Raw genomic sequence first — 20,734 nt, forward strand, 5'->3', positions numbered from 1 at the left:
TCTGAATAACAAAAGTGAAACATTGTTTTGCGTTCTGCCCCTGTATAATCCCTGTCTGTGAGCAAGAGTGGCAGGAGATTTCATCAGAAACTGAACTCCAGGACCAAGTTCACGTCCGGTGTGGGTCCTTTTACAGAGCTCATTGATCGGATGTTCTATTTATTTGGCTGCACTGGGTCTTTGCTGCTGTGAGGGCGCTTCTCTAGTTTCAGAGAGCGGAGGCTGCCGTCCAGTTTCACCGCGGTGGCTCCTCTTGCCGTGGAGCGCGGGCCCTAGGACGTGCCGGCTTCAGCGGTCACGGTTCCTGGGCTCTGGAGCTCAGGGTCCTTAGTGGAGGTGCATGGGCTTAGTCGCTGCACAGCATGTGGGAACCTCCCAGATCAGGGATTGAACCTGTGTCCCCTGCACTGGCCTGCAGATTCTCGACCACTGAGTCCCCAGGGAAGCCCTTGAACGTTAACGTTGGTTTCTAAGTTCTTACACCAAACTGTTTTGTGGCATTCCCACCTCCCAGTGAAAAAACCCTCTCAGTTACGTAGCGGCTGTAACTGAGTTAAGTCTGAAGTGCTTTTCACAGAGCCTTTCCTTTCTTCACTCAGTATGACACTCTGCGGATCCATCTGTGTTCCTGAAAATGGCATGATTTCATTCTTCTTAATGGCTGAGTAATATTCCATTATATATGGAAAATGCTTTTTCACAGAACACACCTGGCCCCAAGGTTCTCACTAAATATTTCTCTCTGCCCAGAGTTAACGTTGCAGGTCTCAGCCCCGCTGTCCTTTTCATCTGATACTTTCCCCCCCTCACCTCCTTACTTTATGACATGATGGCTAATTCTTCCTGGAAGTAAAGAAATGTAAGTTAAAACCTCGAAAGACCATTTTGACTTATAGTTTTAAAATTCAAAATTGAAAAGTTAAATTTATTTACATATTTAAATTGGAGAAGGAAATGGCAACCCACTCGCAGTATTCTTGCCTGGAGAATCCCCACCATGGACAGAAGAGCCTGGTGGGCTATATAGTCCATGAGGTTGCAAAGAGTGGGACATGACTGAAGAGACTTAGCAAGCATGCACTGCTTCCCTGCGGGTGGCTTTTCTTAATTCCTTTATTCAAGAGATGTGAAGTAAGCAGAATTTCAGAGGCAGAGAAGCGCAGGCCCTTGTGGTATGGTCTGTGTCCACTCAGCACAAGTTCATCAAACATAATTTAATAAACCACAGGCCGGGCCGGGTGGGTGTTCTCTCAGCAAGTTGTTTGACAGAGATACAAGCCTCAGCCTGACGGCGGTCAGAAGGGAGCCGGGCCAGAGCTCGGGAACAAAGGCCCGATGCCCAGTCAGCAGTTGGGACACTACTGTAGTGAAGGGCTGTTTGTAAGAGTCAGTGGGAACAATGGGGATCTTTATAGCAGGCCCCAAGTGGTAACCGCTTTTGTCGTTTGCCCTGGAATTGGGGGCAGTGACGACGGAGAAAATTTTGTGGTGAAATCAGCTGGCCGCAGAGACATCTGATCTGTGCTTCTCTGTGAAGCCCGATTATTCAGAGCCTTTGTTGGGAATGAAGGGACGATTGAAAGCAGGGAACTTGGAGTGCGTCCCAGGGGCGCCGCTGCAGTGGGCACTGTGGGCTCATGACCCCTGCTCTGGTGGCCCTGCCAGGGGGCCTCAGGGGCTCTGAAATCTAGAAGGGAGCAGCCCCCGAACACACCTGGCTCCAAGGTCCCATGAAATAGTCCTCTCTGCTCGGGATTAACGTTGCAGCTCTCAGCCCTGCTGTCCTTTTCATCTGATACTTTTCCCCCTCACCTCCTTACTTTATGAGATGATGGCTAATTCATCCTGGAAGACATGGTAGAGTTTATTCAAATTTTTCATTTTTAAGTATTTTCTGTATTATTGCCTACAAATTTATGCTATGAAGTTCTACCATATACGAGCTAATAAAAAACTATAATGGTTGATCTTTTTTTTCAGTTCTCTATCTTCTGACTTTCCCCCAGTATTAATTTCCTGAAATTACCAACCGATTAGATGAGAAGCAGCCAGTAAGACGTGGCTGAAAAACGTGGTCATTGTCCCTCGAGCTTGCCCAGTGAGGTTTGTAGTAAGTGTTCTGTTAGAGCAGCCGGGCTCTGTCAGGCTCCACTGGTTACCAACGCATGGTTATTTGGGAGAAAGAAATCCATCAAGAGTGTGACCCTTGCTCTCTGTGTTGTAAGAGGATGTATGATGTGGCCGTGAGAGCGCTGGATGGCGGTGCCTGGTGTAGACAGCGAGACCACAAGCACCGAGGCAGGGAGGAAAGACCACGACCCTCTGGTGGGGTGTGCATTGAGACCAGGATTCCTGCTCAGGGATTCCCCGGCTGAGTGACCAGGGAGGACTTAGTAAACCTCTTTAAGCCACACTTGCCAGTCTGAAAACTGGGAGTGAACATACCCTGTATGGGGGGCAGTACCTGTTTATGGTAAACACTTCATCACTAGGAGCTACAGTTCTCTCAGACACTCATCTGTACATCAGACAGTTACTGAGAATTTTCTTTATGCTGGGTATTGCACAGAAAAATGCTTCATTTAGTAATACAAAGTGATTTTTGATGTAGGGCAAAAGTCACGGTGGGAAGAGAAGATAATGCTTGCTTACAGGTGATCTCCCTGAGGGTTATCCTTGGGTGAATCATATGGTGGGATGTTTTAATTGGATTTCAAAGCCAAAGACTTTGCCTCTGGGTGACTTTAGCAAAGGAAAGGACAAGAGAAAACAGACTTAATGAGTGAATGACTATTTTTAATCCTAATTATGCTTTACCTTGATGTTCCCCAGGACGATTCAGATTAAACATTTTCACCCTCTGAATTATCATTTCTGTTTTGTTCATCTTGACAGCTAGTTTTTTTTTTTTTTTTTGATAACTAAAACATTTACGAAAGGAACACTTGTAGAAGAAAGTGTCTCCCATAAAACTAAAGATAGACATGATTCATATTAGGGAGTAGGCGAGCAGTTTTTCCATAAGGCTGCAATTGAGATTAGGCAATTCAGTCTCTGCCTGCCAGTGACAATGTGGTTTCAGACTCAGTGAGTGTGTTGGTCCTGGCAGCTTTATGGAAAGATTCTCCACTCGTTATGTCCCCAGCTACACATGCTGCTGTTTTCACCACTTCTGTTATTTGCTGCCAACATCTTAATCTTACGTGATTCGTGGCCATCTCTCCAGCATCTGTCACTAATATCTTATACCCACCCAGCTTCCCTGCTCTCAGGGCCCTTCCTTCTTCCAAACTAGACTTCTCTGTTTCCATCTGCCTTACATTTCCTATTTAGTCTTTGTCATTCCTTAAGCCCCACCTGCAGCTGAGTCCCGAATTGAGGCAGCCCATTTACTTTTCAATTCTAGATCTTAGAGACAAGAAAGACCATTCCACAGGGCTGGTCCCCACCCAGCCACTCTGGAGGAAGAAATGAGCTTCATGTAGGAAATAGAAAAGGAAGATCACCAGAGGTTAATTTTATCCCCAATAAATTTGCTATTTCCTCAGGTGCCATAATAATCTATCTTTTCTTTTTAAATGTTGTTTTTATGCTTATGGGGTATGTATAGTTAACCTGTTCTGTATAAGACCAATTTCACTCAACCTGGACATTAAACTCCCTGTTAGTAAGTCACAGTTCGCTGTGATCTGTGGCCGATGCCTGCCTCTGAGGTCAGCTGAAATGAACTTTGTTCAGCAAAATGGTTTGTCATTATTGGTTTGGGTTTGGCAACAAGGGTGAACAGGTCAGTATTTCTGCCTATCCTGAGTTTATCCAAACAAACCCACCAGTTTTACATGTGAAAATTCAGGCGCTAACTGTTGGAGTCTCGAGTGTACCCCCATCTGACCTTGTGTATTAATCACCTGCAGGCTGATTGCTCTCAACAAGCACCCCTCAGCGTCTGAGGGCCAGCACGCTCTCAGTGGAAAAAAAAAAAAAAAACTGCATGAAAGCTGGGGTGGCTGTTTTACTGAACACCCCGTTTAGATGTAACTAAAAGCAGGCGTCTTAAACAGGGAGCCGTCCTCAGTGTGGAGGGAAGCAGCAGCTCGTGAGGAGGGCGGCCTGGGCATCCTCTCCCGGGGCGTCTTTTAGGGCCTTGTTCTCTGAGCTGGCCGATCCCCTCTTGCCTGTTGGCACAGGCCGCTCCCTTAGCTGGAAAGCCCGGTATGTTTATTTTTAAACTTGCTGTCATTTCCACACCTGGTGGGAAGAGAAGGCGCAAGGGATCATTTGTTCTTGGACTGAGCTTCAGAGTTTGGACACCAGGACATCCCTCCCGCTCCCTGGACTTTTTGAAATGAAGGCGGATGCCAGCTAGCCCTGAGCGCTTTCCTAACACCCCGAAAGTCGAGCTGGTTCAGTGAAACAAATGAACGTTTGCCAGTCAGCGTTATCTGTGGAAGATTTAAAGGCCTCAGTGGGTCCTGAGAATACTTGGTGGAATGTGTGTATTTTAGGATGAAGTTGGACACTCTGGGTCACGGCCAGGGCTGGACAGAAGGACCAGACGGCAGGCGCCCGCGGGAGGGGCTGCCCCGCAGAGGGTGTGGGGATGTCTGTGCGCCACGCGGAGGGCGCGCGCGGTACTGCCGCCGGCCCCATCCTCAGCCCCGAGGTCAGATCGCTCCCCGCCCGCCTGACTCGATTTCTCACCAGGGCCGCACGCATTTTTCAGTTGCAGCAGTTTCGGTGTCTGTCTTCTGGCTGCGTACATAGTCCCCCAAGGTCACGGGGAAGGTTTTCCCAGGGGTGCGGTGGCTTTATGGCACCAACTTCTGCACGTGCTCCTGTCTTAGAGATGCTCCTCGGCCCAGGTGTGAGCCAGCCGTCCTTTCCCATCTCCCCTAACCGACTGCCCCTTTGCCACCTTGCAAAAGGCCAACACCTTCAGGCTTATTATGGTGCATTATTCCACGGTGCCTGAGAAGGTGCCTAAGTCGCTTCAGTCTTATCCAACTCTTTGCGACCCTATGGACTGTAGCCTGCCAGGCTCCTCTGTCCATGAGAGTCTCCATGCGGGCATACTGGGGTGGGTTGTCATGCCCTCCTCCAGGGGATCTTCTGACCCAGGGATCGAACCCGTGCCTCTTACATCTCCTCCATCAGAGGGTGAATTCTTTATCACTAGCCCCACCTGGGAGGCTCCTGGTGCATGAGAGTACACAGTCTTAAAAATCATTGAAGAGGCATGTGTGCAAAAACTTTTGAAAACTGCAAATCAGGTTAATCTTACTTGAACAACCTGAATCGCTGCTGGTGGAGATGGGGCAGCACCATGGTGTCAGACAAAGGGACAGTGCCTTGAACCATAGGGAAGCCCATTTCTCCTGCTTGGTGTCTAGCTCAGGGCAGGCTTTTGGAAGGAAGAGTTTGGAATCTTGGCTGAAGATATTCATAATACTGTTTTCTTATGAAGGGTTTTTTTTTTTTTTTTTGCTGGGAATCTTGGTGTTATTTCATCATTGCTGCCATCTGTGACTCAATTTAACTGTTATACTTGTGCTTTTTGTGTGTGGTTCTTACGAGTGAACCTTCTGTTATCTGGCATATTTGAGGGAAGGGCGTCTGATAAATGGTTGTTAACAGTTAATATGTATTGCAAATGCACAATACTTTTAAAGACAACAAATTTCAATCTGGGAGTGTAGAGCTGGAAGGGCACTTGGATATAATTTAGTCACTGTCCCTATTTTAAACATGAAGAAACCAAAGCCTAAGGAAATAAACAAACTTAATGCCCATTATTTAATTTTCCTTGATTAACTTATAGGATTCCTCAAAAGAGCTTTATAGCTTTGGAATGTCATATTTATGTTGTAGTCAGAACACCGAGCCCTAAAGTTTTTTCATGCTTCATGTTAACTAAAAGAGCAGCTCTTGAGATGAAACTGCCTATGATGATATTAGAGTGTTTACATACCTGCCTTAGTTTTGTAAAACATAGGTATCTTTGGAATCCTGGATTATCTTTATTTTCAACCAAAGGTAAAACCCCTAACTTGATGCTCTAGAGGTGTTCAGAAGTCTCATACTTAAGTCCATGTCCTTTACTCCCTTTGAGGGAGGGTTGCTATCAGGAGTTTGATAATTGCCATTTAGGACTTTTAGGACAGTTCTTGGTGAGGACTTACAGTTGGGAAGGGCTGGAGTTCACTCTTTGAGTCTTTTCCTCCAGAGCACTCATACTCACGTGCTCCTTGGTGGTCCGCTTTAAATATGTTGGCTGGAAGAATAAATCTCTTACTTTTACTATGGCAACATTCAATGATTTTTATGAATAGTAGAGTTTAAACTTTACAAATATAATACTTCTAAACAGATGCAATGTCCCCTGTGAACAAAGAAGACAGAGAAGGCTTACTTGGAACTGGTTCAGTAGAATGACATTTAGCAAGCTTGGGCATTTATCTTGACTCCTCCAGAAAATGGTACAATGAAGGAATCATAACAAACTACCTGCAAATATGATCACATGTACATTGAAAGACTGCCTGTATTTTGCTTCTATAACACAGTTTATCTTGCAGTGTGTGAACTTAAATCTCCCTCCATGAGTGATTTTCTGTGGGGACTGGAGAACTCTGGCTGGTTGAGGCACATTAAGGCCATCATGGATGCAGGAGTCTTCATCGCAAAGGTACGCGATTGGAGAGAACACAGACTACGCGCAGAGCAGCCAGTGCACTGTGATACCAGATAGAGGTCTGGTTCCTTCCCATGAACTCCCCGTCCTAAGCTGGACGATACCTGATTCAGGGAGCTGGCTTTGCAGACCTCCGTGAAATCTGCCCTTTGAAGATGGGATTTTATGAAAGATAAGATGATGTTCAGTTGATAGTGTATCATCAAGGCAATCAACTGGTAAAATACTTTCAGAGTAATCTGAAAGTAGTCTTCAATTATGCTTGGTTCTGGATGGAGGAAAGAATTTATTTTATATTACTAATGATGTTTAATTTCCTTATGATCTTCATTTGAGCAAGAACAATAGTCAATTTGCTTTCAGAAATTAGGAAGTAGAGAAAAGAAAAAGGGAAATAACCATTCACATTAAAATTAATTACTTCTCCTTTTACATTCTGTAAAAAGAAAAATCAGTATTGGAAAATGAATGAATCAAACATTATAAATAATTCAGACACTAAGGAAAACTACAAAAATGAAAGTTTAAGTTATCCCCCCCACCAAAAAAACAGTTATCCGGAAGCCTACCATCTAGGGAAAAACCTTAATATGGACGAACATTATTGTAGACATCTTTCTGTATATAGATAAGATAAACATAAATATTTTTCTAAAATTGGGACTATATTAATTTAAAATAACAGCATAAAATTTACTTTGCATTTAACGGAGAAAAAAGAAACTGACGTAAACTGGGAGGAATTATTGAGTTTTCACTATAAATGTTCTCCACCATAGAAATAATATTTCCTAAAAGATTCTTCTAAGGTTAAGAATAGAGATTATTAACAATAAATTAACAGATTAATGTTTTTAAAAACTGGAATATAATTGCTTTACAATGTTCTGTTAGTTTCTGCTGTGCGATGGAGGAAAGAATTTTCTATGAAAGAGTACATCCAGATGTGTCACCAGACTGACCCAGGCTCAAGGCTCCCATCTTAGCAAACAGCTCCCCCTTTTTCAGCAATGGCATAAGCAAACGTCATGTTCCTGAATCTGGCAGGTAGATTCCGTTCTGCCAGAGGAAGATTTTGCTGTAACTTTCATACAAGCTATTTTTGAAGGCATTGTCTATTTTGTTTAGTGTTTTGTTTTTTTTTTTTTAAATAAATCCCCCTCAGATTTATACCTGAAGACAAGCATATCTTTTCTGATGACATGGTATGCTTCCCTTTATTAGATAATTCATTATTTAACAAATATTTATTCAGTGCCAGGCATTTTTACTTGGCTCTTATTATCTCTAACTTCACAGTTTCCGTTTACAACTTTCCTTTTTGAGAATGATTGTGGCCAGCAGAAGCTCCAGAATTTCAATTGGAAAGGCTTGAGGTGGAAGCCGGGCGGGGCCCCGAGGGGCAGAAGGTAGGCTAGGAGACATTCGTATAGGAAGCCTGCTTGTATGATGTTCAGAAGCTGGGCTCCTGGCTTCCGGATATAAGGGAAGGGAAGTAATGCTTTGGTGACCAGCCCAAACTGCTCCTTGGCTCTGCCTTAACCAGATGGGTATGTGCATACTCAATAAATGCAGGAACAGGTTTGGGTATTGGTTTTTCTTTTTTGCCTGGAAATCTTTTCTTGATTCTGTGAGTACAAATCTAAACCTAATGCTGATGATTTTTCCTGTTGATTGCCCTCCTTTGTGACTCTTTGCCGATGCTGTTTCTCAGGCAGTTTCAGAGGAAGGGGCCAGCGTGCTTGTCCACTGTTCCGATGGCTGGGACAGGACCGCTCAGGTGTGCTCGGTGGCCAGCCTCCTCCTGGACCCTCACTACCGGACTCTGAAGGGCTTCATGGTGAGTGCGGCCGCCCGGGCAGGATGGACTTCTGGCAACGATTAGCAACTCTTCTTCCCTCCTCATCAATGTTATTTTTCTGTTAGTAGGTCAGCAGGATTAATTAAAGGGGAAAAGGTGAAATAAGCTTGGAATAAGATGAATTTCTGTGATTTGGGAGCCAATTCAAATCAATGGGCAAATATATACATTCAGCAGTTTGTAAAATAGTTTCTTACATCATTTATATTATATATGTTTCAAGTTTGATATATATTTTCAAGTTTGAGGTAACACAGGACTATAAGGCAGAAAACAGTTTTCAGAAAAAATATCTGGAGGAAAAAAACACTATAGGAAAGTGTTTTCACTTACTGCTTTTGCATTTCAAATAATCCTTCACAACTGTGGATGAGAATATTGAAAATTTCAGTGTTTTGGGGTTCTTTCCTGAAATTTTGAGTACATACTCTCCTAGATCTAGCACCTTTTAGGTGTGCATCAGAACTTGATGTGTTGCTTCAATTGCAAGGTATCTGTGATATTTGTGTAGGTGTCTGGAAGGGTGAAGCTTTGGCTAAGCTGGGCCCATTTTCTTAGAATGATCTCAAGGACTTATTAGTGGCTGGGAGCTTATCTGGTTCCTGCCTCTTTTTTTTTTTTTTTAATTTTTGACTGACATTTAAAATTTTATTTATTTTTGGCTCTTCATTGCTGAGGGGTTGGTCTCCTTTACCCCATCCTTCACCACTGGCTCTTTTTGGTTCCTTCCCATTAAATTTATAGGTTGTCAAGGCAAAACTTCAACCAATCTTTTTTTTTTTAAGAAAAGAGCTCTGACTGTTTTACAGCATTGGTGACATTGATGGTATTATCCTATATTATTATTTTTTAAATTCCAGGCAATTTGAGTATAAACTTGTGTTACATCTCTGACTCCACAGCAGGGCTGTAACTTTCAATATACTTCAAACCCTCCTCATTCTAGAATTCTTCTAAAGTATATTAAAGATCACTGGAAAACTTTCCTTAGTCTCTTGTAGAGAGGTTGGTATTTGATATACTGATAGGCAGCATGGAGTATTGACTGAGAGTTGGACTTGATGGGCTGTGATGGTTTCTGGAGCGAGGTTACCAGGTGGCATTGACCACTTTCTAACAGTGTGATCTTGGATGAGTAACCTCCTTGTTTTCCCTCTGTAAAATGACAGTAACACCTCCTCCCCCTCACCCCCATGAATGAGATGGTACATGAAGCAATATGAACAGTGCTCATCAAGAGCACTCTGGGTGATGTCAGTACATCTTCCCACATCTACTTAGCCTGCTTATTTCTCCTACAGATGACCTTCAGCTTTGCCCTCCGATGTGCATCTGTATATGGGTAGATAGTGTTCATTCATTTGCAGGTTACCTTGTGAATTATGCTCCAAGAACTTTTGAATCCTTCAGAATTATTGGTCTGGTCTCTTACTTTTCCCTCATTTGCTTCTCTCCATGATATTTATGTTTTCTTATATAGGTATTAATTGAAAAGGACTGGATTTCCTTTGGTCATAAGTTTACTCACAGGTAAGAAGTGTTTTAAAATCTTGTGACTTTAAATTGTGAATTTAAGGTTGAGAATAAAAAAAAATTGTTTCTGAATTTCTCAATTGAGTGGGGAATAACAGCCTGTTTTCAAAACTGCCTTGGGTATCTTATTCAGAAAGTTAAATTTTTGTTATACATGTTGTATCACAGATAAAGAAGTTCTAACTTGAGAACTCTTGGTATTTACTGAGCAGAACTAACTGATGTTAAATTTTTCCAGACTAGACAAGAGAAGTTGGTTCATTCATTGACCGAGAATGGATGGGCTCTCTCTTCCTTCCACATGTATTTGATTTACTAGATTATTCCATTTTTCGAAGTGCAAATATTCCCTGTAAGCTACACACTGAGAAATGCCTGTAGAATAGTGTCTTTGATCTTCTACACTGGTAGTTAAATTAGGCTCATCCTACGGCGTGGGTCACAGGTGGGTCTGTACCAGGTGTCTCTGGGGAGCTGAGGTAGGCCAGCAGCCTGGGCTTTTGAGTCCAACAGGTCAAGCCTCAAATCCAGGCTGTGGCATTTACTCTGTGGATGAAGGCATCAGTGTTCTCTGAGTGTTGGTCTCCCATCTGTAAAAAGGGGAGCCTTTCCATATTCCCTGGGGTTATGGCAAGGCTTTTAAAACCCTGTATGGGACTAGCCTACTAGCCATCTGAGGGCTTTCAGTAAACAGAAGCTACTGGCCTTCTTTGGTTAGTGTGGACAGTAATGCCTGATGGGTGCTGTGCTGTCTTTAATCCCTAAATGTTATTAATACAGGTTGTAGCTGGTATGGCCTCATCTTTGGGGCTAAAATTTATATTTTAGGCAGCATGCTGATAATAATTTAGAGGCTTTGATACACACTTTTGATTGGTTGAATGTTTTCTTAAAATTCTAAATTTATGGAGCTGCTCATATTTATTTTTGTAGTTTTTGCATTTAGCATTAGTTTAGCATTTATTGTGGTGGTTTCCTGGATTTCTATTTCTATATTTTTCCAGGAAAGCACAATGATGCCTTAAGATCACATTGTTATTTTCAGTTTGGGGGGGTTCTACTGTCTGCTAGGCACCTAAGACCTCTGAGAGAGAGGATCTGGGGCAGGAAGAACATAGAAGTGGCTTAAGTGTGTGTTTTACGAGGAAAGAACCTATTGGGCAGCCCCTTTATAAAGTAACAAAGGTGAGTAGAACTGAACCCTTTGAAGGTTTCCAGACAGTTTCTAAAGTTTCCACCCTTGGAAAAACTACTAAACCAGTCCTTGCTCATTTTTATTCCTCAAGTTGACTATCCATCGCTTGAAAGATGAGGTTCTATATTGTTATTCTGATTTGATGGCACCCAAATCACCCTTCTGGATTCTTTCTAAAATTCACGTTAACAGTGTAGAAGGACTGGGCAGCTGTTTAAAAATAAACACAAACATAAGGAAGCAGATTTTGATGTACTTGTGAAAACAACAGAAGGGGAGATATAAAGGTATGAGGGAATCTGAGGTCACATGGAAATAAATAATTGACAAGCTTTAACAGTGCTTTAAAAATGGAAATACCCCTTGAAACTTGGAGAATCACAGTTTTTTAAAGCTATTTTTCTTCCTTATAAAACCATGCAGAAGTGAGAAACTCTAAAGTGGCTTAGGCATTTCTTTCCACTCTCCCATGGTCACTAATTAAAATAAAGTGGAACAAGTTTTGGATGTTCTTTTAAAATCAGAATGAAAGATTGCTGCTTTTCCCTGTAAAGACTCCTGGAATTTTATCTCCAGCACTAACATTTTTCTTTTGTAATTATAACATAAATATGTCCCTTCTCTGTCCAGACTTTTTAATATAAAGTTTTTCTTGGCATTACAATTTTAAAAAGTTATGTTTTCCCACTTCTTTTGCATTCCAGTTTAAAGATAAGATCTGTTTAGGAATTAGGGTTGCTTTTATGATTGTTTTTGCTCTTATAGCTTTCTAATTAAGGGTGGGGGGGAACCTTGCTGTAAAATCTCTAATACTTTGTTTTACAGATACGGCAACCTAGATGGTGATCCCAGAGAAATCTCTCCAGTTATTGACCAGTTCCTTGAGTGCGTCTGGCAGTTAATGGAACAGTTTCCCTGTGCCTTTGAGTTCAACGAGAGGTTTTTGATTCACATTCAACATCACATCTATTCCTGCCAGTTTGGGAACTTCCTATGTAATAGCCAGAAAGAGAGACAAGAACTCAAGTAAGTGTTTTGGTGTTTAATTTTTATCTAAAGATTTTGTGACTGAGAGTTTCAGATGGCCGTTCACAATTTTGAAGACTGTTTTAGTTACACATCTTCACTGACAGAGTAATGATTTTTTTCCTGACATCACTTTAGAGGTTTAAAGCTATCAGCTGACAAAGACAGGCACAAGTCCATTTTGCCTAATTCCTGCCTAATGTCCACAGGTAGATAGGTAAATCTCACGCACTGATATGGAAAGGAAGCTTCTTGGGAGTCAGGGAAAGTGAATTTTGCATTGAAAAGGAAAAAGTTACACAGCTTTGGTGGATATACTCTCATAATAGTTGCAAATATAGTAGTCCCTCCTTATCCATGGTTCCACTTTCCACAATTTCAGTTATCTGAAGCCAACTGTGGTCCAAGATTAGATGGAAGATTCCAGAAAAAAAATGATTCATAAGTTTTAGATTGTGGGCCTTTCTGAGTAGCATGATAAAATCTTGTACTCTCCCACTCCATCTTGCCTGGGATCACCTGTTACTTAGTAGCTGTCTCAGTTATCACAATGCTTGTGTTTCAGTAACCCTTGTTTTACTTAATAATAAAGTTCAACAGTAGCAATGCTAGCAATTCACATATTTTCTTATTATGCTTAATTTATAAATGAAACTTTATGATAGCCATGTATGTATAGGAAAACACGGTGTATACAGGGTTCACTACTATCCATAATTTCTGGCAACTACTTGGAGTCTTGGAACAAATACCCCATGGATAAGGGTGGACTACTATACTGCTTTAATTGAGAGGGGAAAAAATAGATGAAATGTGGACTTTTGAAAAAGTCAAAAGCTTAACAGTAAAGTGACTTAAAAACTGCAAATGAAAGAACATTTTTGAAATTCTTATAAAATTAATGTGGTATATATAAATATCAGATTTAATTTTGCAAATGATCAGTTCAAATAAAACTGACTCCAGTTTTATCCTGAGTGGAAAGAACATGACTTTTTCTAGTAGATACAATTCCTGATAAATGGTACATCCTGTAAGCTCACCTGTTTTCTTAGGTATTTTGTGATTCGTTGTCATAGATTAGCAAAAGGGACAAATGTCATAGGAATACAGTGACGATTAAATGAGAGAAAACATGTGAAGCATTTAAGTAGCACCCAGCAAACAATAACAATCCAGTGACTATTTGGGGGAAAATTTCAACAAAATGCACGTGGTTTTATTTTATACTCAGAGGGATTGGACATCTTAAGGCCAAGATATCCCCAGAGAGAAGGGGAGTTGAGACTCCTACAAGTGCTCTTTTGCTGCACCATGAAAACACAAAAGACTGTTCGTTTCCCTGCTAGAGAACAGGGAACCCTGATATAACAAGTTTTGATTCCTTTCCAGCTTTAACATGTCTATTATTTCTAAGAACCAAAGTAAGGCATTTTCAGGCTTATTTTCTTTATAATAGAATTCAAGAAAGAACATACTCTTTATGGGCTCACCTGTGGAAAAATCGGGCCGACTACTTGAATCCTCTGTTTAGAGCTGATCACAGTCAGACCTGGGGTGTCCTTCATCTCCCCACAGCGCCGTGCAACTTTATGTACAAGTATGTAAACCCCTGGGACCTCACTGGGTAGGGTTGTGCTTTAGATTCTGGCACTGTTTACCACATGGGGGCTGAAGGGTATGTAACACTAAGCTCCAAGGCATTTTTGCCTGTCTCCTGTCCCTCTCTTTCCCCTCTAAACATGGTATTCTCTTTAGAAGTTGATGTTTTGTAGTAATGATACGCTAACAATGTAAGTTTCACTTTTATTTAGAAGTGAAAGGAGGAGAGAGGGAAGAAGGACTGAATAAATCAAATGCCTGAGAAGTTAAATGTGGAGTCACAGGTTTAGTTGTCATAACACAGCTTACCTCTTTTGCTGCTGAATCAAATGGAACTACTGCCCTGTGGAAATAAATTCAAGATTGTCTATACTGGGATGGGAGAGCCTGGTGGTACCCAACAGGTGCTACTAGGTCTGTAGGCTCTCTTTTATCCTTGGGTTTTTTCCTCTGGGCTTGTATAATACAGAAGGGCGACTCAGAGGTCAGGAAAAAGACAAAATTACACAGACATCACCAAGAAACCACATTCCTTCTCCCTCCCTACCTCAGTACACTGGTTAGTGGCTTCCTGTCTCTAGAGCTTTCATTCTTACTGGGTTGGCCAAGAGGTTCGTTCTGTATAAATAAACCCAAACGAACTTTTTGGCCAACCCAATAATGACTTCAACCCAGTTATTTCCCCAGAATTCTATAGAATAATATTAATTCCATCACACTGAAAAAATGCCTCATGATTTGTGTGAACTAGCAGTTTTGAGAGCTGTTGAGATACAGAGCCTGCAGTCAACTGTATTGCAACTAATTTGTTAGCTCTAGCCACTCAACGGAGAAGGAAATGGCAACCCGCTCCAGTATTCTTGCTTAGAGTATCCCATGGACAGAGGAGCCTAGTGGGCTGCTGTCCATAGGGTCGCACAGAGTCGGGCATGACTGAATCGACTTAGCATGCATGCATGCACTGGAGAAGGAAATGGCAACCCACTCTAGTGTTCTTGCCTGGAGAATCCCAGAGACAGAGGATCCTGGTGGGCTGCCGTCTATGGGGTCACACAGAGTCGGACACGACTGAAGTGACTTAGCAGCAGCAGCCACTCAACACATACATTACTGAGGCTCAAGCACTGTTCTAGGCACTGTGGATAAATCAATGAATGACACCAAGTCCCTGCTCTCAAAGTACTTTACTCAGTAAATCTACAGGTATCCTTATGATACTATTTACAGGCATACTTCTGAAATAATGTGGGTTTGGTTCCTGGCCACTGTGATAGTGAACATTGCAATAAATTGAGTCACAATTTTTCAGTTTCTTAGTGCATACAAAAGTTCTATTCACACTATACTGTAGTCAGTTAAGTGTGTAATAGTACTATGTCTAAAAAACAATCTAACAATGTTAGATACCTTAATTTAAAAATACATTGTTTAAAGAAAATACTAACCTAATGCTAGCCTTCAGTGAGTAGTACTAGTAGTAACATCAAAGATCACTGATAACCATAAAAAATGAAAAATCTTGAAATATTCTGAGAATTAACAAAATGTGACACAGAGACACAAAGTGAGCAAATGCTGTTAGAAAAACTGTGCTGATAGACTTGGTATAGACCTTCATGCTGTAAAAATGCAGTCTCTGCAAAGTGCAATAAAACAAGGTAGATCTGTATTTTTATTTGCATTCCAGTATGCTTTACTGTATAGTATAAAAAAGGGAGGATTTGTTGCAAATATAAGTTATCTTAGTGGCTGTCATTTAAAAAACCACAAATTTAAAAGATTCCTTTGTGGCTGAAAGATTCTAATGGTGATATAAACACTAATTTTCCAAGTTGACTTCCTAACTAAGTCAACTTCTTAAGCCAAAAAAAGAAAGAAAATGGTAAATGTACTACTACAATCTATTTTAGAAAAATATATTTTGTGCCTTTTAATTCAGTCCCATCTATTCAAGTAGATTCTTCATGAATTTACTCTCCCCAAAAGAAGTTGATTGATTCAAGAAAATGAAAACATTAACATGAAATTATTACCTTAGTGAGTGGCTTTTTTGACCCTGTACTTAGCATTTGGTTATTACTAGGACTATGGTTTGAAAGATACCTTGGAAGACTCAAGAATGTGATTGTACAGACTGTGACATGGTTTCATGAAGCGCTGCTGTCCTCTGCAGGTTTTGGAATGGAATGTATAATCGCTTTGAGAAGGGACTGCAGCCTCGACAATCAGTCACAGATTACCTCATGGCTGTGAAGGAGGAGACTCAGCAGCTGGAGGAAGAACTCGAGGCCCTGGAAGAAGTAAGACACTTGCTCTTGCTCACCTTATTTGCTGACTATTGCTGCTCTGGGAAAAGCCTCTCATGACTCAGGATGTGTGAAATGCAGCAACACAGCCATTTCATATTTTTGTGCTCAGTTGCATCCAACTCTTTGTGACCCCATGGACTGTAGTCTGCCAGGCTCCTCTGTCCGTGGGATTTCCCAGGCAAGAATACTGGAGCAGGCTGGCATTTCCTCCAAGGGATCTTCCTGACCTAGGGGTCGAACCTGCATCTTTTTGTGTCTCCTATATTGGCGGGTGGATTCTTTTCCACTGTGCTACCTGGAAAGTTCTTTCATATTTTTAGCCAGAAGGTAACCTGAAACACAATCCTACCAGGTGAGCAGTCAGATCGTCAAAGCCCAGACCTACACCCTTGATGCATTTCAGATATCTGGTTTGGCTCACTTCCATAGTTTGCTTTGGGGATGATGAAGATATTAGGAAACGAGATAGTGGTGAATGGTTGCCTAGCCTTGGGAATATACTTAAAAAAAACAACAACAAAAAACAACTGAACTGTATACTTTACGAGAGTGATCTATTTCTATCTTAATTTTAGAAATTAGATAATAAAAACTTCATTCCTGATTTTTTAAAAAATGTACTTTCGGTTCACAGGAGGAAAATCATTACGTAAAACCATACAGGTACAGAAAGAAGGATGACTACTCTTTGCCAGGTGCTTTACCTAGGCTGCGTTTTCTGCCATCCTTACAGAGTGCCATCCTTACATTAGGAAGAGAGCCAGCCTCACAGAATCTAATTATTTTGTGCAGAGTCTTAAAGTCTAGCTTTGAAACCAAGTCCATCTAAATCCCATTTTCTTAACATTTTACCCAGCCAGGAGATAATGAACACTAAAAGGCAGGCATATACCAAAAAGGGTACATTATTTATGACTGTTCCCTGAAACTTTGGTTTCTTTTCTAGAGGCTGGAAAAAATTCAGAAAGTGCAGTTAAATCGCACTAAGGTGAGGAGTAAGCAGAGTGAGCCCAGCAAACACTCAGGGTTTTCTACCTCGGACAACAGCACAGCCAACACGCCTCAGGATTACAGCGGCAATGTGAAGTCCTTCCCATCCAGGAGCCCTTCCCAGGGCGATGAGGATTCTGCTCTGATCCTCACCCAAGACAATCTGAAAAGTTCAGACCCAGACCTGTCCGCCAACAGTGACCAAGAGTCGGGGGTGGAGGATCTGAGCTGCCGCTCCCCTAGTGGTGGGGAGTGTGTGCCGAGCGAGGACAGTGGCAAGGACCGGGATTCCGACGAAGCCGTGTTTCTCACCGCCTGAGGCTCCCCCGCCACGGAGTTCCCAAGTAAAGGACACACAGGAACACTTTCCAAAAATAAGGGAACCGTGCAATCTCAAATAAAAACAGCCCAAGAAATGGTACGGGTCGTCGAGAATTATAAAATGTAGCGACGAAAAGGAAAAAAGTCCAACTTTTAGTTCCTTTAGGTGTTGATGAACAGGAAACAGCCATTTCTTTTATCAAGCAAATATAAGGAAAATTGTTCCCCATTCTAGACTATGGAGGTTTTATTCACTACAGAGCAATGACCTCTGCCATCACCCGAGGTTATCAGTTCACATCTTCCTTGCCTGCAGCTGCTCAAAGTGCCCTGACCACGTTCCTTCACACCTATCATCTTCAATCTTTCGTTTCATTTCCAGATGAGTATTTTGTTTCCTCAAATATTTGACACTTCCTTCCTTCTTGACTCTGTTATCAGGATTTTGGTTAATAGATACATTTCTGTAACAGACAAGCTTTGTAATTCTGCCTAAGCTTAGTGTTCAGATTTAATGATCACTTTTAACTTTTCCTTAGAGATAATGTATTTTGAACTGTTGAAATAGTTTTGTTGCCTTTACCTGGAATTTCATATTTCTATTTAAAAAATGCTAAAACTTACCACGCACTTTTCTCTAATACCAGTCTAATACCCAATAAAGTAGAAACAACATTTATGCTCTAGTTCTTAAACATGATTTTGGATCACATTAGCTTCTTAAAAACAACCTTTTATTACTGGTTCCGGAGACTACATTACCAAGACAAGGGGGTCAGCGCCAAGCCTGATCCCAGAAGTGTAACTGTATAAAGGTACGGGGTACCACTTCAGTGAAGGAAGCAGCTCACCGAAGAGCTAGACAACACTGCTGTCAAGTCTACTTAACTAGGGGAATATGTTTTGTCACCTGTCACTTCATAAGCTGTGTTAATAGGGTTAAGTCAACACTGTACCTGTGGAGCCCATGCAGTAGTCTCAACCATCGGCTCTGTTCATCTGCAGGGTCGCGTCGGCGGTGGAGTCTGAGCAGGGAGTCTTCGAGGGAACAGCACTGCCTCACTCACTGAGCTCCCACGAGGGAGCTTTGCTGACTCTGGAATCTGGTCTGTCCCCACCCAGGCACAAGAGCTAAGCCTCGGCCTTTCCTGATGCAGATTGTGGCTTCTGACCCCTCCTGACCAGGGAGGAGAATCCTCCCATTGAGGAGAATTTGGGAGGTGCCTGAAATGGGCCTTCGCAGTCCTTCCCAGGTGGGAGCCAGAGCCCCACTCACTGGGAAGCATGGCCCCCAGCCCCTCAGACAGGAAAACCTGGCGAGAACACCCAGAAGCTGCGCACCGCAGCAGATCTTGAGTGGAGAACTGGGTGGGCAGAGCTGATTGTCCTGACAGCAAAGCCAACGGCTCTAACTGGCCAGGGAACTTGGGGCGTGGGTCAATGTGAGACCACAGACATAGCATTAGTGATTTTCAAGCTGCTGCTCCTGCTGTGCTTGGGCAGGGAAACCAATCTGTAGCTGCACTTGGTGCTGCAAACAGCCATCAGCCTCTGCCCCTGACCAGCGAGCTCTCCCAGAACACGTGGGAAGCCGCACAACCCATCCGACAGCCCCGCTGACAGCGGCAGCTGAACAGAGAGCACAGCCCACGGCCAAACCTGTCTGCAGAGTGAAACTGGTCGCCAGCACCTTCCGCGGACACTCCTGCCTGACTCAGGTCCCCAAACAATGAGCTGTGCAGGCCCTGCATCCCACCCTGCTGCCCCACTTAATGCTGAGTACAGCATCCAGTCCACAGAATCCACCGCAGAATCCATCCCACAGCCTCACCTGAGTGGGTGGGAACCAAGCCAGCTGTCCTACCCAGCTGTCTCAGCCTGTGACCCTCCACTCCGCTTCAGGGCTCAGATGCCTCACCCAAAAAGAGACCACCTAGATACACAAAGCAAAATCCAGCAGAGCTAAAAGGAGAAATAATGGGGACTTTAACACTCCACTCTATAGACAATGGATAGATGATCCAAAGAGAATCATAAGGAAACAGGAAATATGAACCAAATGTATACTAATATCTCACTCTGGATGATATATTTTTAAATTGGATTAAAGATAAATGATACCATTAAAAGTGGGCAAAAGACTTAGACATTTCTTCAAAGATATATGAAAAGGTCAACAGGTACATGAAAAGATGCTAAAAATCACTATCTTTAGGGAAATGCAAATCGAAACCAAACCTCATGTCTGGCAGGATGGCCAACATCAAAAAGATAAATGATACGAAATGTTGGTGATAATGTGAATTAAAGAGAACGCTTGTGTACTGCTGATGGGATCATAAACAGGTAAAGTCACTATGGAAAACAGTACGGTGGACCCTCAAGAAATTAAAAATAGAACTACTGTATGATCCAGCATACAGACCCACTTCTGGGAATACATACAAAGAAAAGGAAAACATTAACTTGAAAAGATACCTGTACCCCTTCATGTTCACAGCAGCATTGTTTTAAAATAGCCAAGACATGGAAACAGCTGTCCACCAACAGATGAATGAATAAAGCAGCACACACACCACGGAATAGCATCCAGACGCAAAAAGAGAAAATGCTGCCTTTGCAACAATATGAATGGACCTTGAGGGAATTATGCTAGAAATAAATCAGAGGAAAACAAATACTATATGATTTCACTTATATGCGTACTCTTAAAAAAAAAAAAACCCCAAACCACCAAAGGTACAGAAAAAGATCAGATTTGTGGTTAACCCAGCATGAGGGTTTGGGCAGTGGGTGGCTGGGGAATTGAAGAAAGGTGGTCAAGAGCAACAACTTTCTGCATTAGATAATACCTTATTAATGATTCTTAGGGTATAGTTATAATGGCTTTTATATTTTTATAACTCCATACCACTCTTGCAGTTGAGTATCAACTCTTAGAAACTTCTTTGCCTAGTATTAAGGATGAGAATTTAATTTCTTCCATCTGGCAGTATACATCTACAAAAATAAATAACAAATTTTTAAAAAATGACATAGTAACTATACCAAACAGAACTATGCATTTATTTGAAAAGCAAATAATATAAATATTTGATATGTTAAAATTTAGTTCTTTAATGTGATATCTTTCATATCAGACACCAACTTTTTTCCAGCCTCCACCATTTTACAAAACATTATAATTTCAGCATATGTTCATTTAG

The 20,734-nt window shown here is 42.0% G+C and overlaps 1 protein-coding gene across 1 annotated transcript in view; it reads left to right on the plus strand.

Annotated features, from left to right (window-relative positions):
- The window catches only part of MTMR7 (myotubularin related protein 7), a 96,173-nt gene extending 77,966 nt beyond the window's left edge, over positions 1 to 18,207 (plus strand). The window contains exons 8-14 of the mRNA XM_043893745.1: positions 6,576 to 6,685; positions 8,406 to 8,531; positions 10,033 to 10,082; positions 12,106 to 12,306; positions 13,766 to 13,906; positions 16,082 to 16,208; positions 17,164 to 18,207. Coding sequence (XP_043749680.1) covers positions 6,576 to 6,685; positions 8,406 to 8,531; positions 10,033 to 10,082; positions 12,106 to 12,306; positions 13,766 to 13,906; positions 16,082 to 16,208; positions 17,164 to 17,526 — 1,118 coding nt within the window. The 3' untranslated portion in view covers positions 17,527 to 18,207. The remainder of the gene's footprint in view (positions 1 to 6,575; positions 6,686 to 8,405; positions 8,532 to 10,032; positions 10,083 to 12,105; positions 12,307 to 13,765; positions 13,907 to 16,081; positions 16,209 to 17,163) is intronic.
- Positions 18,208 to 20,734: the final 2,527 nt, after the last annotated feature.

This window comes from Cervus elaphus, chromosome 32 (genome assembly GCF_910594005.1).
Source record: "Cervus elaphus chromosome 32, mCerEla1.1, whole genome shotgun sequence".
NCBI classification, from domain to species: domain Eukaryota; kingdom Metazoa; phylum Chordata; class Mammalia; order Artiodactyla; family Cervidae; genus Cervus; species Cervus elaphus.